Source organism: Oncorhynchus mykiss, chromosome 7 (genome assembly GCF_013265735.2).
Source record: "Oncorhynchus mykiss isolate Arlee chromosome 7, USDA_OmykA_1.1, whole genome shotgun sequence".
Taxonomy (NCBI): Eukaryota; Metazoa; Chordata; class Actinopteri; order Salmoniformes; family Salmonidae; genus Oncorhynchus; species Oncorhynchus mykiss.
This window is the reverse complement of record NC_048571.1, coordinates 28910295-28922062: the sequence shown is the minus strand read 5'-3', so window position 1 is coordinate 28922062 and position 11768 is coordinate 28910295. Positions and strand designations below refer to the sequence as shown.

The 11768-nt window shown below is 42.2% G+C and overlaps 1 protein-coding gene across 1 annotated transcript; it reads right to left on the bottom strand.

The window, feature by feature from the left end:
- Window positions 1-665: 665 nt before the first annotated feature.
- Window positions 666-9423, bottom strand: LOC110527622 (zinc finger protein 501-like). Its single transcript, XM_021609024.2, has 2 exons — window positions 8898-9423; window positions 666-2739 (listed from the first exon to the last, which is right to left on the bottom strand). The coding sequence occupies exons 1-2, from the start codon at window positions 9184-9186 to the stop codon at window positions 1544-1546; spliced, it is 1485 nt and encodes a 494-aa protein (XP_021464699.2). The 5' UTR covers window positions 9187-9423; the 3' UTR covers window positions 666-1543.
- Between the last annotated feature and the right edge of the window lie 2345 nt (window positions 9424-11768).

The following is an 11768-nucleotide window of genomic DNA, read 5'->3' as shown; positions in this document are numbered from 1 at the left end:
TCTCCCATTCTTCTCTGCAGATCCTCTCAAGCTCTGTCAGGTTGGATGGGGAGCGTCACTGCACAGCTATTTTCAGGTCTCTCTAGAGATGTTTGATCGGGTTCAAGTCCGGGCTCTGGCTGGGCCACTCAAGGTTATTCAGAGACTTGTCCTGAAGCAACTCCGCAGTTGTCTTGGCTGTGGGCTTAAGGCTGTTGTACTGTTGGTAGGTGAACCGTTACCCCAGTCTGAGGTCCTGAGTTCTCTGTAGCAGGTTTTCAGCAAGTTTCTCTCCGTACTTTGCTCTGTTCATCTTTCCCTCGATTCTGATTAGTCTCCCAGTCCCTGCCGCTGAAAAACATCCCCACAGCATGATGCTGCCACCACCATGCTTTACGCCAGGTGAGACGCTTGGCATTCAGGCCAAATAGTTCAGTCCTTAGGTGCCTTTTGGCTACAAGCGGGCAGTCCTGTTCTTATTACTGAAGAGTGGTTTCGGTCTGGCCACTCTACTACAAAGGCCTGATTGGTGGAGTGCTGCAGAGATGGTTGTCCTTCTGGAAGGTTCTCCCGTCTCCACAGAGGAGCTCTGGAGCTCTGTCAGAGTGACCATCGGGTTCTTGGTCACCTCCCTGACCAAGGCCCTTCTACCCCCATTTCTCAGTTTGGCAGGCGGCCAGCTCTAGGAAGAGTCTTGTTGGTTCCAAACTTCTTCCATTCTAGAATGATGGTGACCACTGTGTTCTTGGGGACCTTCAATGCTACAGACATTTTTTGGTACCCTTCCCCAGATCTGTGCCTCAACACGATCCTGTCTCTGAGCTCTATTGACAATTTCTTCGAACTCATTGCTTGGTGTTTGCTCTGATGGACATTGTCAACTGTGGGACCAACTGTGGGACAGGTTTAATCATAAACAATATGATTTCATGTGGCATAAACAAAAACTCTCAGTAAAAAATATGTCAGAACACAGCGACTTTATTCTCTCATGTGATTTCAGGTTCTGTGACTGGGAAAATGTCCTTCCACACAGAGAGAGAGAGGAGTGATAGGGCTTTTTTGGTGTGTCTTCTTATGCTCCTTCAGACTCCTTAACCAGACAAAACTCTTTCCACACTAGGAGTATTGGAAAGGCTTCTCTCCTGTGTTTGTCCACTCATGCTCCTTCAGGCTCCCTAACTGAAGAAAACTCATTCCACAGTGGGAACAGTAATAAGTCTAGTCCCTCTCATACCAAAGACAGAGTATTTAGTTAAATACTAAGAAGAGAACTGAATTAAACCTTCATAAAATAAAACTGTCTTCCTGCGAGACTAGATTCCTCAAAAACCTGAAGTCAGTTTTCAGAACATTCCATAATTTCTTAACTTGGTGGCTGCCCTAATAATAATAATAATAATGCAGAACATAAAATCTAATCTTACTCTCATGTTTATGACAGAGCTCTATAGGCAAAGGGAAAGGGGGATACCTAGTCAGTTGTACAACAATGCATTGAACTGAAATGTGTCTTCCGCATTTAACCCAAACCCTCTGAATCAGAGAGGTGCGAGGGGTTGCCTTAATTGACATCCACGTCTTCGGTGCCCGGATTTTCTTCTGTGTGTATTCTCTCATGCCTTTTCAGGGTAGCTAACACGGTAAAACTCTTTCTACACTGGGAACATTGGAAAGGCTTTTCTCCTGTGTGTGTCCTCTCATGAGCTTTTAGGTCCCCTACTCGGGAAAATCTATTTTTACACTGGGAACATTGGAAAGGCTTTTCTCCTGTGTGTATTCTCTCATGCTCTTGTAGGTGCCCTCTCTGAGTAAAACTGTTTCCACAATGGGAACATTGGAATGGCTTTTCTCCTGTGTGTATTCTCTCATGCCTTTTTAGGTTACTTAACACAATAAAACTCTTTCCACACTGGGAACATTGGAAAGGCTTTTCTCCTGTGTGTGTCCACTCATGCTCCTTCAGGCTCCTTGACTGAATAAAACTCATTCCACAGTGGGAACAGTGATGAGGCTTTTCTCCTGTGTGTATTCTCTCATGCCTTTTCAGGTTAGCTAACACGGTAAAACGCTTTCCACACTGGGAACAATGGAAAGGTTCTTCTCCTGTGTGTGTCCACTCATGAGCTTTTAGGTCCCCTGATCGGGAAAATCTCTTTTCACAATGGAAGCAATGGTAAGGCTTTTCTCCTGTGTGTATTCTCTCATGCCTTTTCAAGTTAGCTAACAGGGTAAAAATCTTTCTACACTGGGAACACTGGAAAGGCTTTTCTTCTGTGTGTGTCCACTCATGTGCCTTCAGGCTCGCCAACTGAATAAAACTCATTCCACAGTGGGAACAGTGATAAGGACTTTCTCCTGTGTGTATTCTCTCATGCCTTTTCAGATTAGCTAACAGGGTAAAACTCTTTCCACACTGGGAACATTGAAAAGGCTTTTCTCCTTTGTGTATTCTCTCATGCCTTTTCAGGTTATTTAACACAGTAAAACTCTTTCCACACTGGGAACAGTGATAAGGCTTTTCTCCCGTGTGTGTCCTTTCATGAGCTTTTAAGTCCCCTGATCCGGAAAATCTCTTTTCACATTGGAAGCAGTGGTATGGCTTTTCTCCTGTGTGTGTCCTCTCATGGTGCTTTAGATTCCCTAACCAGCGAAAACTTTTTTCACAGTGGGAGCAGTGGTGTCGTCTCGCTGGTTTGGGCGTCTCTGGGTCTGGTTCCCCTGAAGGACTCTTCCTGCTGTCAGAGTCTGGTATCTCTCCTGCCAAAGACAAACAGAGTATCTCGTTAAACAGAGACCTGAATGAAACCTCCACATGATAAAAGTGTCTTCCTATGAGGTTTAATCTAGACTAGATCCCTCAATAAAATAGCAGAACTGGTCATCACAGAGTGGCTGTAGTGCTTTGTAGGCTGGGTAAATCCTTTTAAATTCAATACATTTTTGACAGCATCCCATTTGATTTGAATAAAGCTTTCCTTACATGTTTGCCTGTGGAAGAAGTGGTAAAAACATTAATGAGATATACAGTACCAGTTAAAAGTTTGGACAAACCTATTCTTTCCAGGGTTTGTCTTTATTTTGACTATTTTCTACATTGTAGAGTAATAGTGAAGACATGAAAACACATATGGGATCATGTAGTAACCAAAAAAAGTGGTAAACAAATCAAAATATATTTTTGATTCTTCAAAGGTGCCACCCTTTGCCTTGATGATAGCTTTGCACACTCTTGGCATTCTCTCAAATAGCTTCACCTGGAATGCTTTTCAAACTGTCTTGAAGGAGTTCCCACATATGCTGAGCACTTATTGGCTGCTTTCCTTCGCTCTGCGGTACAATTAATTCCAAACCATCTCAATTGGGTTGAGGTTGGGTGATTGTGGAGGCCAGGTCATCTGATGCAGCACTCAATCACTCTCCTTTTTGGTCAAATAGCCCTTACACAGACTGGAGGTGTGTTGGGTCATTGTTATTTTGAAAAACAAATGATAGTCCCACTAAGCGCAAACCAGATGGGATGGCGTATCGCTTCAGAATTCTGTGGTAGCCAGACAGGTGTGTGCCTTTCTAAATCATGTCCAATCAATTGAATTTACAACAGGTGGACTCCAATCAAGTTGTAGAAACATCTCAAGGATGATCAATGGAAATGGGATTCACATGAGCGCAGTTTAGAGTCTCATAGCAAACGGTCTGAATACTTATGTAAATAATACTTATGTAAATAATAATATTCTGTTTTTTCTTTTTAATAAATGTGCCATTTTTTTCTCCAAACCTATTTTCTCTTTGTCATTATGGGGTATTGTGATGTCATTATTGGAAATTGTGTGTAGATTGGTGAGGATTAGTATTTATTCAATTCATTGTAGAATAAGGCTGTAACGCAACAAAATGTGGAAAGAGTTTAGTGACATAAATAAGGGATTAAATACATTTTTTAAATATCTCTCAGATAGGACAGACACTTCAGAACAACTTACTTTAGATGTTCTGGGGGAAACAATGTTAGTATGGTTACTGTTGTTCCATGTTGTGAATGTTATCCAATGTGTTACTATGGGATATAGCATATAAGTTGGGACAAGGACATCCTCAGACAGGGCTTAGGCTGTAAAACTATCATTTAGATCTGATGATTGGTCAGGCCCATTCATTTTCAATGAAGAGAAGCAAAGCGGGCGACATGAGCAAGGCAGGACCAAAGTTGGGGAAAGCTGAAAGTAGATTTTTTGAGGGGGGAATTTTTTTTCTTTTCTTCCCCGTTTCTCCCCAATTTGTCCCATTGCTGCCCCTCCTGTACAGACTCAGGAGAGGCGAAGGTTAAGAGCCATGCGTCTTCCGAAACACGACCGTGCCAAACCGCACTGCTTCTTGACACACTGCTCGCTTAACCCAGATGCCAGCCGCACCAATGTGTCGGAGGAAATACCGTCCAGCTGGCGACCGAAGTCAGCGTGCATGCACCCGGCCGCCACAAGGAGTCGATAGAGCGCGATGGGACAAGGACATCCAAGCCGGCCAAACCCTCCCCTATGGGCCAATTCAAATGTGTGCCGCCTCATGGGTCTCCCCGGTTGCGACACAGCCCAGGATCAAACCCGGATCTGTAGAGCGACGCAGTGCTCTGCCACTCGGGAGGCTGTCTCTGCCACTCGGGAGGCTGTTGATACCTAGCACTACCTATTATGCTTGCTAGTGTAACGGATGTGAAATGGCTAGCTAGTTAGCGGTGTTCGCGCTAAATAGAGTTTCAATCGGTGACGTCACTTGCTCTGAGACCTTGAAGTAGTGGTTCCCCTTGCTCTGCAAGGGCCGTGGCTTTTGTGGAGCGATGGGTAACGATGCTTCGTGGGTGACTGTTGTTGATGTGTGAAGAGGGTCCCTGGTTCGCGCCCGGGTATGGGCGAGGGGACGGTCTAAAGTTATACTGTTACACTAGCACCACACGAGAGCGAAGCTAGCGTGGTTATCCACATGTTTTACCAATAGTATAAACACCCTGTTACCTGCAAGCTCTTCCTCAACAACAATGCAGTATTCAATATTAAAAGTAAAGAAATGTTTTAAAATGCAGGCACCCAAGACTAAAGATTATATTTTAACAAGCAAAAACAAGAATCTTATCAAACTCGTGTGGTGCAGTTGAGTTGTGGGTGTCAGAAATAATGTAGCTATTTATACAGCAGGAATTCTGATAAATAAGTTGTAGCTGTGACGAGGGCTTGACCTCACTGGCCAAAGAAAACATGTTCCCAACCTTTTCATGTGGTTGGATCACGTTGTGTATTTACAGTGTTTGATGTTGTGTTGTCATAACCTCCGGGAGGAGAGAATGGATGTTTACCCTGGGAGATTCCATGCCAGCGGAGCCCAGAAATATTTATAATATCAGAACAATCCGAGATATCAAAAATATTTTCATGCTAGGCTGGTGCGTGTGCGCGCGTAATGTGTGGACTAGAGGTCGACCGATTATGATTTTAACGCCGATACCGATTATTAGAGGACCAAAAAAAGCCGATACCGATTAATCGGCCGATCTATTTAAAAAAAAATGTATTTGAATGTAATAATGACAATTACAACAATATTGAATTAACACTTATTTTAACTTAATATAATACATCAATCAAATCAATTTAGCCTCAAATAAATAATGAAACATGTTCAATTTGGTTTAAATAATGCAAAAACAAAGTGTTGGAGAAGAAAGTAAAAGTGCAATATGTGCAATGTAAAAAAGCTAACGTTTAAATTCCTTGCTCAGAACATATGAAAGCTGATGGTTCCTTTTAAAATGAGTCTTCAATATTCCCAGGTAAGAAGTTTTAGGTTGTAGTTATTTATTATAGGAATTATAGGACTATTCCTCTCTATACCAATTGTATTTCATATACCTTTGACTATTGGATGTTCTTATAGGCACTTTAGTATTGCCAGTGGAACAGTATAGCTTCCGTCTCTCCTCGAACCTACCTGGACTCAAACCAGGAACACATCGACAACAGCCACCCTCGAAGCATCGTTACCCATCGCTCCACAAAAGCCGCGGCCCTTGCAGAGCAACTACTTCAAGGTCTCAGAGCAAGTGACGTCACCAACTGAAACGCTATTAGCATGCACCCCGCTAACTAGCTAACCATTTCACATTGGTTACACCAGCCTAATCTCGGGAGTTGATAGGCTTGAAGTCATACACAGCTCAATGCTTGAAGCACAGCGAAGAGCTGCTGGCAAACGCACTAAAGTGCTGTTTGAATTAATGCTTATGAGCCTGCTGCTGCCTACCACCGCTCAGTCAGACTGCTCTATCAAATCATAGACTTAATTATAACATAATAACACACAGAAATACGAGCCTTAGGTCATGAATATGGTCAAATCCGGAAACGATCATTTCGAAAACAAAACGTTTATACTTTCAGTGAAATACGGAACCGTTCCGTATTTTATCTAACGGGTGGCATCCATAAGTCTAAATATTCCTGTTACATTGCACAACCTTCAATGTTGTCATAATTACGTAAAATTCTGGCAAATTAGTTTGCAACGAGCCAGGAGGCCCAAACTGTTGCATATACCCTGACTCTGCATGCAATGAATGCAAGAGAAGTGACAATTTCCCTGGTTTAATATTGCCTGCTAACCTGGATTTCTTTTAACATTAATATGCAGTTTAAAAATATGTACTTCTGTGTATTGATTTTAAGAAAGGCATTGATGTTTATGGTTAGGTACATTCGTGCAACGATTATGCTTTTTTTGCAAATGCGCTTTTGTTAAATCATCCCCCGTTTGGCGAAGTTGGCTGTCTTTGTTAGGAAGAAATAGTCTTCACACAGTTTGCAACGGGCCATGCGGCCCAAACTGCTGCATATACCCTGACTCTGTTGCACAGAATGCAAGAGAAGTGACACAATTTCCCTAGTTAAAAGAAATTCATGTTAGCAGACAATATTAACTAAATATGCAGGTTTAAATATATATACTTGTGTATTGATTTTAAGAAAGGCATTGATGTTTATGGCTAGGTACACGTTGGAGCAATGACAGTCTTTTTTTGCAAATGCGCACCGCATCGATTATATGCAACGCTAGATAAACTAGCAATATCAACCATGTGTAGTTAACTAGTGATTATGTTAAGATTTTTATTTATTTATAAGATACGTTTAATGCTAGCTAGCACCTTACCTTGGCTCCTTGCTGCACTCGCATAACAGGTAGTCAGTCTGCCACGCAGTCTCCTCGTGGAGTGCAATGTAATCGGCCATTCCGATTAATCGGTCGACCACTACTCTACACATTATAAGCTAAGTATCTCTGTGTTGAAACAGACTAACGAGACCCTAATGTAAATCAAGCATACAATAACACATTATAAACATCAATTTGTTAGGGATGTTGGATCCAACATGGAGCACAGCATAACTGTCTTTACCAGAGTAATGAATGAAGATGCACTTTGGTAGTTGTTGCATGTCGTGATGTTTGTCATGTGACTGTCATTCAGAAAATGATTTCTGGGATCAGCTGATGATAGTTGAACATGTGACTAACTAAACAGCTACAGTATTAAGTATTGTGTGTAATTACTGAAGAACCGTGTTAATGACAGTATCCATTTGTGTGTTGTGAATCAACTTAAGGTTACTCTCGGATTTAGCAAGCTCTCAAATGATTTAGGATTTATGTGCCCATGAAAACTGTTTTCCCAGCGTAACATAAGGAGACATTAAATGTTACGTAGTTAGGGAGCATTTCAACGATCTGAATACAACAAACTGTCCGATTTTAAGATCCAGTATTTAAGTTGAAGTTTTTCATATGACAAGCTTAACGTTATGACTATAACTACTGCTGGAGGAGGGAAACGAGGTACAACATACTATTAAATCCACATGTTATGACTATAACTACTGTTCCCTGAAGGAGGGAAAATAGGTACAACATACTATTAAATCCACGCCTCGCTGCAAGCCCCACCCTCAACAGGTGATGAGCGTGAGACTCGGATTTATTCCTTAAATTTAATACCGCACTTCACCGACCCAGGAAATGGCGGGGCCAAACAGGTGTTGTAACTCGTTCATAATTGGCAAGCAGATCGGTAGAAATAGTAAGATAAATTGGCACTCCAAATGGAAATGGAAAAAGGTTGCCAATTTTAACGGAAACTTCAGGAGCATAACGTCAGAATATACGAAGGCCAGCAGCAGGTGGGGAATTGGTCATTTTCTTCTGGTTATATTGATCTCTGGCTTCCTCAAGTCATGTGTGTTATGTGCGGTTTACTTTATCCAACAGAAGTTTCGTAATGCTTAAGTTATGTGGACACGTGACATACCGACAACTTTGATAAAAAAAAACTGTAGGAGTTATCTCCAGATCGCTATGCATATTCATGCTAGTAGCTTAGCATCTCTCTCCATTGAATACAGGCGGTTGACGTCAACGACACTCATAATATAAACAATAGATTACAATAACAAGATGGATCCACCAATCCAAAGAAAGGATATGTAGGAGACAGACAACCCGCAGTGCCGCTTTGTGGACAACGACTCTCCTTGTCAGGGCGGAGAGACATCATGTCAGAATATCCATTATTGTTGGTGTCGCCAACCCAACTCTCACATGGCACTATTGGGGGGCACGGTATGTAGTAAATCATCACGACATTAAAATCACTACATGCCGTGCCCCCCAGTCTGCGGTCAGCAGATAGACCCTTCTCAAATATATATGTTAAGTCACTTTTTGGAAACGGAACGGAGAAAACAAGGGATAGCTTGCTCTCTACGTCTGATTCTAGACATATCAGTCATCATCTTAGGGCCCTCCGTTGAAGAGGTATTGACGAACCAACTCAGAATATCCAAAGTTAAAAACACATTTAAGGCGGTACTTACTGGTGTTAATCAGATCTCCCATCTCCTCATCTTCATCTTTCAATGTGACAGTAATCTCCCCTTCCTTCTTCACTCCAAAAACTGCATCCTCTTTCTCTGCCTCCTCTTCTTTCACTGAAACGTCTTCCTCTTCTTCTTTCACTGTAACAGCCTCACCCTCTACTTCTTGTTTAACTGTGACATCCTCTTCTTCCTTCTCCTCTTTTACGACAATGTTCAGCCCCAGAGTTTCTTTCTCCGTCCAGCAGACCTCCTCTTCTTCAACAGGAGAGAAGTTTAGGGAGCTCATGTTCAGGGATGTTAGCTAGCTGGCTATCATTAGTGACTAGGCTAGTGCTAACTTAACCAGCCAACTACTATAGCTGACTAATACAAAATAACGTAATATTAAATAGTTTAACAAGTAGATATGACAGAAGTGTGTCTAAAACACAGTAGGTAATATACACCGAAAGCGTATAAATAGCTGGAATCTTTCAGCTATGTTGGCTAGCAAGCTACCGGGGTGGTTGGCGAGCTGTTTCTGAAGAACCGTCCACTAGATTATACGTCACGCTTGCAGCGTCGCTTGAAGACGCGCATCGCCGTCTGCTGACTGGAGGGGAAACGCATTTTCAGATAAAGTTCGTTTTAAATGTAGTTAATAAATAAATAAAATACTTTAGTTCAGTAGTTCAGACCCCTTGGCTTTTTCCACATTTTGTTACCTTACAGCCTTATTCTAAAATGGATTAAATATAAAATGTTCCTCATCAATCTACACACAATACCCCGTAATGACAAAGCGAAAGCAAAAACAGAAATACCTTATTCACATAAGTATTCAGACCCTTTGCTATGAGACATATTACAGACATATTCAATCTCTCCCTATCCCAGTCTACTGTCCCCACATAATTCAAGATGTCCACCATTTTTCCTGTATGTATGTATGTATGTATGTATGTATGTATGTATGTGTGTGTTTTATTTAAATAGGCAAGTCAGTTTAAAACAAATTCTTTATTTACAATGACGGCCTACCCTGGCCAAACCCGGACGACACAGAGCCAGTTGTGCGGTGCCATATTGGACTCCAAATCATGGCCAGATGTGATTCAGCCTGGATTCGAACCAGGGACTGTAGTGATGAATCTTGCACTGAGATGCCTTAAAATATTGCGCCACTCGGGAGCCCGGAAAGCAAAGTTAACTGAACTAAGTGACTATCCGTCATCATGAAGTGCTTTGAGAGACTAGTCAAGGATTATATCACCTCTACCTTACCTGTCACCCTAGACCCACTTCAATTTTCTTACCGCCTCAATAGATCCACAGACGACGCAATCACACTGCACACTGCCCTATCCCATCTGGACAAGAGGAATACCTATGTAAGAATGCTGTTCATTGACTATAGCTCAGCATTCAACACCATAGTACCCTCCAAGCTCTTCATTAAGCTTGATGCCCTGGGTCTGAACTCCGCCATGTGTAACTGTGTCCTGGACTTCCTGACGGGTGGCCCCCCAGGTGGTGAAGGTAGGAAAAAACACCTCCACGCCGCTGATACCCACAAGGATGGGTGCTCAGCCCCCTCCTGTACTTCCTGTTCACCCATGACTGCATGGCCACGCACGCCTCAATCATAAAGTTTGCAGACGACACAACAGTAGTAGGCCTGATTACCAGCAATGATGAGACAACCCACAGGGCGGAGGTGAGGGCCCTGGGAGTGTGGAGCCAGGAAAATAACCTCTCGCCCAATGTCAACAAAACAAAGGAGATGATCATGGACTTCAGGAAACAGCAGAGGGAGCACCCCCCCTATCCACATCGATGGGACGCAGTGGAGAAGGGTGAAAGTTTAAAGTTCCTCGTCGTACACATCCCTGACAAACTGAAATGGTCCACCCACACAGAAACGTGGTGAAGGACAGCGACTCTTCAACCTCAGGAGGCTGAAGAAATTTGGCTTGGCACCTAAAACCCTCAAACTTTTACAGATGCACAATTGAGAGCATCCTGTCAGGCTGTATCGCCTGGTACGGCAATCGATACTGCCTGACGAGGTCTGACCAACGCATGCTCCTTTTGTTTCATGCTCCTTTTGCTTCATGCTCCTTTTGCGAAAGTGGCACTACAGTCTCCTGGTAAAAAAACACTGCCAAAAAACCCATGCAAATTGTTGGAAGTGTGTCGATTTTATGGATCTACTTTTGATGAAATAAGGAAAATATTCAATTTACTTTTAGGGAAAAGATTGTACAATAAAACCGGATTAAAAGTTACAATCCCCACTTGCTCCTTGATTATCAATAATAATTCTGGGCATTCAACAAAACATATAGCGTCCTCCATTACTCTGGGTACAGCCTACCTCTGAAAGCAATCTGCACAAACCTGGTTACATTCGACATATTAGCTTTTGCCATTATAGCCAGTTAGCAGGCATGCTGTAACGTCTCTTTTGCCAGTCAAAATGATTAAACAACTGTTACAGTGGCTTAAATGAAGGAATGGAACACTACTAGATTCTAAATAGAGGAAATTATGGAATGGACACTATTAGATTCTAAATAGAGTAAAGGATGGAATGGAACACTATTAGATTCTAAATAGAGTAAAGGATGGAATGGAACACTATTAGATTCTAAATGGAGGAAAGGATGGAATGGAACACTATTAGATTCTAAATGGAGGAAAGGATGGAAAGGATGGAATGGAACACTATTAGATTCTAAATGGAGGAAAGGATGGAATGGAACACTCAGATTGTAAATAGCAGTGATGTCACAAACATGTCACATCCTCAAGTCTCTCTCTTTGAAGTGAGTTTGGAAAATCACTATGTAGCATCTGAAAAATAGTTTATATGTCCGAACTTAGAAT